This window comes from Sinocyclocheilus anshuiensis, unplaced genomic scaffold (genome assembly GCF_001515605.1).
Source record: "Sinocyclocheilus anshuiensis isolate Anshui unplaced genomic scaffold, SAMN03320099.WGS_v1.1 scaffold126, whole genome shotgun sequence".
NCBI classification, from domain to species: domain Eukaryota; kingdom Metazoa; phylum Chordata; class Actinopteri; order Cypriniformes; family Cyprinidae; genus Sinocyclocheilus; species Sinocyclocheilus anshuiensis.
The window spans coordinates 488,033-493,864 of record NW_015546026.1 but is presented as its reverse complement, the minus strand read 5'-3'; the positions used below and the strand labels follow the sequence as shown (position 1 = coordinate 493,864).

General features: G+C 38.8%; 1 protein-coding gene across 4 annotated transcripts in view; it reads right to left on the bottom strand.

Moving 5' to 3' along the window:
* Positions 1-5,832, bottom strand: part of unm_hu7910 (un-named hu7910) — a 70,931-nt gene that overhangs the window by 50,841 nt on the left and 14,258 nt on the right. For 2 of the 4 annotated variants that reach the window (XM_016499750.1, XM_016499749.1), the window contains one exon: positions 4,290-4,382. The exons of the other annotated variants lie outside the window; for them this stretch is intronic. In XM_016499750.1, the coding sequence (XP_016355236.1) occupies positions 4,290-4,382 (93 nt within the window). The remainder of the gene's footprint in view (positions 1-4,289; positions 4,383-5,832) is intronic. 4 annotated transcript variants of the gene reach the window in all.

The following is a 5,832-nucleotide window of genomic DNA, read 5'->3' as shown; positions in this document are numbered from 1 at the left end:
GTTGTCCAAAAGTCTTGGCCTCACTGTGCGTGCAGATGCTCTCACACCAACCTGCTGCCATTCCTGAGCAAGCTCTGCACTGGTGGTGACACGATTCTGTAGCTGACTCCTCAGAAGGAGATGGTCCTGGCGCTTGCTGGACACTCTGGGACATCCTGACGACTTCTTCACTGCAGTCGAACCTCTCTCCTTGAAGTTCTTGATCCGGTTATTGGTTCTTTCAGGTGCAATATTCTTTGGAGCAATTTCCTTGCATGTGAGGCAAATTTTGATGCAAAGCGATGATGGCTGCATGCGTTTCTTTGGAGGTAACCATTGCTAACAAGAACACAATGATTGGAAGTGCTTCTTCCCTCCTTTTATAGCAATCGGGCTGCTCTTACAATCTAATTAGTATGATAGTGATTTCACCTGACTAGTACTCATTCACACTTTCACATGTGCTGCTGATATGATTAGTCAATTAATGTTAGCTGGTCGTTTTGTGTCAGGATCAAAAAACAGTGAAATTTTTTTTTTGTGTGTGTGAAAAGTGCATTTTTTGGCCAATGAAGCTTTTAGCAATGATTTAAAATGCATCTGATCACTCTATACTATGATCTAGAAAAAATGTGAATGAACACCACAACAGCTTAAGCAGCAAACTTTGCAAAACACAATTTATGTCACTGCCAAAACTTTTGGCCATGACTGTATATTTGTTTACAAACAATGATTCCTCAATGAAACACCACTAATTATTATATCTTTATAATTATACTTACTATAGACTATTAATGACTTACAATTTACTGTAGTAATTAATACAGAGACACTCATTTGGGCAAATAGCACTAATTACTTGTTTAGGACTTGAAGCTTAAAGTTGAGGACTTGCAACTCGACTTGGACTTGCCCGTCTTGACTCGGGACTTGACTTGGGACTTGACTCGAGACTTGAATGCAAAGACTCGAGACTTAAGGCCCAATCCCAATTCTATTTTATACACCTTCCCCTGAAAATATTACCCTAAGAATTGGGACACCACTACTATACGTCACACATCATTATACGTCGTCTAGCTCCTACAATACACACACCTATACTGGTGTACATTAGAGTATTTAATTACCGTTCTATATTAATGTGCTGCTTATTGACACACACACATCAGATATCGCGCAGCTCACACATCCATGAGCAAAGAAACTTGTCAACGCTGCCCCGCAAATTTTATTAATAACAGTTTAAATACTGAATCGCAAAATTATATTTTCCACTAACGAGAGGATAAAATCGCTGTTTTTGAAGTAAACTTACTCTAAAAAGACTGTGCACTCTGCACAGACACGCATACACGCAACTTTCATCTCTCTCTCTCTCGAATTGGGAATATTTGAGTAAAGGGTTTAGCGATTTATAATTATTGGGGTACTAGCCCTCCTCAATGTCTATGGTGGTTATCGCCCCGATCAGACATAAAAATGTTGTGGCACTATCGCCCTCCTCAATGTCTATGGTGGTTATCGCCCCGATCAGACATAAAAATGTTGTGGCACTATCGTGCAGTCTGTCATTACATACTATATACAATACCATTATATGACGTTAGCAAACTTTAGTGATTTTTTGCAAACATTTCTTTGAGTAACATGACTAGGGGTGCTCCGATTGATCGGCTACCGATCATCATTTGCCAATAATCACGTTGGGATGATTGATCGGCGGTCTCTAAAAAGGCCAATCTCAAAAAAACGATCTCAAGCTGATGACGCTGCCATGAGAGGTTTGGCATGACATGCAGCGGCACCGTCTCAGTCTCTGTCCGGCGCGGGTGAAATCATAATGCTGAAGATGAGGTACTCACCTTCATATTTCTTCATTAGATAACTTATAAAGTAAATTGAAAACATTGTGTGAGACGTAATTTCACAAACAGCGAGAGTGAACGACCACGCATGCGCTTTCTCAAAATACACAAATGTCTTCAAATCACCAAATTGCGTCTGTCTATAAGCGAGCTGCACGCTGCACAGTTGACACAGGAATTGTCACTTGCACAATCGAGGCAGTGTCACATCGTCACTAAAGTTTATAAAATTGCATTACTTTTTAATTCTTGCCCGTGTTTAACCATTCAGCGCTCACGCGCTCTCCTGGAGACCGTGGGCTCATGCACACTCGCACTCGCAGTGCACATACATAATGCCAGGTTCACATTACTCCATTTGCAGTGCGTATGTGGTGCGTATTATTTCCTCACTCATGTCAACGGATTAATAAAGCGCGCACACTGCACACTGTTGCTGTCCAGCAGTGCGTTCCACAAGCGGTGCGTCTGCAGCAGTACAGAGATGGTTTCCGTACAGAGTCTATTTTTGCTGCGCTGCAAGCAATTTTTGCAGTAAACATGAACATGGATTGACACGAAAATTTAGTAATTACACCATAAATGCACATAATTAAAGTCTACGGTGTTTCACAGTCAACACATATCTGTCAATGGTAAGTTTGTGATAACGTAAGAAAAGTAGTTTAAATGTTTTGCCACTTGCTTGAGCAACTTAAAATATAAATCTAAAGTAAATGCAAAAGTAAAAAGCAATGAATAATGTGTTGCTTATGTTTATTGTTTAAACATGTCTTTGAAAGATTGTATTACTGTACTGTGTAAAAAAATATAAAAATTTCAATGCTGAAAAAGCAATTTCAGTGACAATGTTTGGATTTGAAATCAAAATAATGGATAAATGTTGTGTTTGTGGTAAACAGCCACGGATCAGTAGTGGACTCCTGTGTGAAAGCTGCTTCTCCTCTCACAAGAGACACCTAAGAAGGGAATTCCCCCCATTTTCAAAAATGAAATTCAGGCCCTGAATAAATGTCTAAGAATCTTGATTGGAGTATCACTATAAATAGTTATAAATTGTAAAAAAGAAGGCTTTAAAAAGCTTTCTGTGATCGGCGATCGGTCTCAAAAATACTGATTGGAGCACCCCTAGAAGCCGGTTTACGCTGAGATAATTCATACCCCTTCGTTTGAAGTGTGGTCCCGGAAAATCTTCGTTTGAAGGGCTATCTGGCCCTTCCTCTTACCCCTACCCCTCCAACCAAAGGAGAATCGAGACACCCCTAACCACTTCACGTGAACACGCGAAACGGAGGGGTAGGGAAAAGGGGAAGGGTTAAGGGGTAGAATTGGGATTGGGCATTACTTGTAACTTGCAAAACAGTGACTTGGTCCCACCTCTGTTAATATATAAGAACATTTTAAAGAAAAATACAATCAATACTGTGAACTGAATTTGGGAAATTAGGGAAAAAAATAAGTTGAACTATGCTGGCTTGTGGCCTCTAGAAGGATATATTAAGGGTCAAAAATGCAATTCATGGTAGGTCTGTCATAGAGGTTTACACGTTATTGTTAAATATCAGTTTGGAGAAAAACTTGTGTGTCCTTATAAGGTAACACTTAATGTTGTATGTAGGCTGCAAAGTAACTTAGATTTTTGTATAAGTCTTGCACAATTACAAGGCAAGTACTGTATGTGCAAATTAAAACATTTTCATTACTTTTGTGAGGGCTAATATTGTTGAAGCACATTGCATTACACACAGCTGACCTTCTCTATATAAATGTTGCAACACAGACTGCACCATGCAGGGATCTACAAAGTGATGCATCAGACAACCATGACAAGCAGTGCCACTTAAAAATTAATTCAAATGAAAGTGTCAATTATCAATAACAGAAATTTTCATTATATTAATTCAAAAATAAGTTAAAAACTTTTCAAATTGACAAATAGATTTAAAACAAATTAATGTACTTGTTTAAAAATGTAGCTAAATGTAACAATAATAATATACATTGATAAATAATTTTAATTGCTTTCCTTAATCTATTTATAAAAATGCTTTTTAATATTTCTGCAATAAACAATAATATTTTTTCAAAAATACATTTACATAATATTTAAACATTAATTAAATTATTTTAAAAATCTAATTTATTTGTTTTATTGTTTCAAATAACCATTCATTTGTCAATTTGAAAAGTTTATTTTTAACCACACATTCTCATGAATCCACTTCAGTCAAGTTTGTGTGCCAAGAGCCAAATCAGAATAAAATGCTTCTTGCTTCTTCAAAGACCTCAAACAACACACCAATGGATACCTTCCAACATGCCAGTGTAAGAGAAAAGCTACATCGTTTTGCAGCTTTCTCAGTGCAAGCAAACACAATCGACAAACACAAAGCATAGGTACACGACACGTGGCCATGATAGCCACAAAAATGTCTTTACATGTAAGCTTGGAATGGCCTGCTTGGATACGGTCTCCTTCTTTTGTGATATTTTTTCTTAAGGTTTTTTCCTTAGCAGCCACAGTAGCATTTTCTGAAGGGAAGAAAGTTATATGAATACCAATAAATAAAAAGGCATATATGCACACGCATAGAAAGATAATTATAAAACGGATAGTTCCGGTCCTTGATTCTGATTGGTTGAGCCAAGTTCGACGCTGTTGTAAATTACGTAAGGGATAATCAACGGCTAGCCGTGCATTAAAGGATTTTAAGTGCACAACGTGGAGGCAAAGAACCGCCCGACGCGAAGCGCGTTGCCTCCGCAAAGTGCATTTAAAATCCTTTAACACACGGCTAGCTGTTGATTATCCCGCTTATTCCATTGTCATTTGCCAAGTTATAGACAAGTTAAAACTAGCATTGCTCTTTGCAGCACAATATTTGACCGAATGGGTAAAAATTACAGTTATTTTTGTCAGTTACGGCACGTTAGCACTAGCATTCTGCCCGCTTCAAAACATACACAGAGATGAAAGTGCGGTAAGACCACATTTATTTGAATGAATTATAGCATGTATTTCAATTAATTATCGATTGATCGTTTGAGAGAGAGAGGGAGAGAGAGACAGACAGCCAGACAGCGAGAGAGAGAGATGACAGTTGTGTGTACCTGCGTGCTGCATCTGCACGTCTCTCTGTACAAACAATTACTTCAAAAACAATTTTACCACCTGGTTGCTGGGGAATATAATGTAGCGATCTAGTATCTAGGCTATTTTATTAATGAAAATCACGGGGAAGTGTTGACAACAAGTTCGTGTTTGTGTGCGGTGCAATCAGCAATCTCTGACCTCTCTCTCGCTCTCTCGCTCTCTCTCTCTCTCTCTCTCTCTCTCTCTCTCTCTCTCTCTCTCTCTCTCTCTCTCTCTCTCTCTCTCTCTCTCTCTCTCTCTCTCTCTCTCTCTCTCTCTCTCTCTCTCTCTCTCTCTCTCTCTCTCTCTCTCTCTCTCTCTCTCTCTCTCTCTCTCTCTCTCTCTGTGTGTGTGCGCGATTGATGTGTGTTGGTTAGTGTGCATCAATTAAAGCAGCGCATTAATATACAATGGTGATTAAACTGACTTGGAACTACCTGTGCATTAAACGGTTTTACTGCATACCTGCCAGCCAATCAGAATCCAGTATTCAGACAGACCATGGAATACTCTACAAACATATACCTTTGTTTACATTTGTGTGTTGCTCGGCAACCACTTTGTTGGAACCACAACCGTTTCTGAGGAACGACATTGTTTGGCGGAAGAATAATGTTTTTATTAAAGGGTTAGTTCACCCCAAAATGAAAATTCTGTCATTAATTACTCGTGTTGTCCCAAACCCATAAGGCCTTCGTTCATCTTCGGAACACAAATTAAGATATTTTTGATGAAATGTGAGAGCTCTGAGACCCTGCATAGACAGCAATGCAACTGTAATGTTCCCAGGTCCAGAAACTTAGTAAGGACATTGGTAAAACAGTCCATGTGACATCAATGGCTCAACTA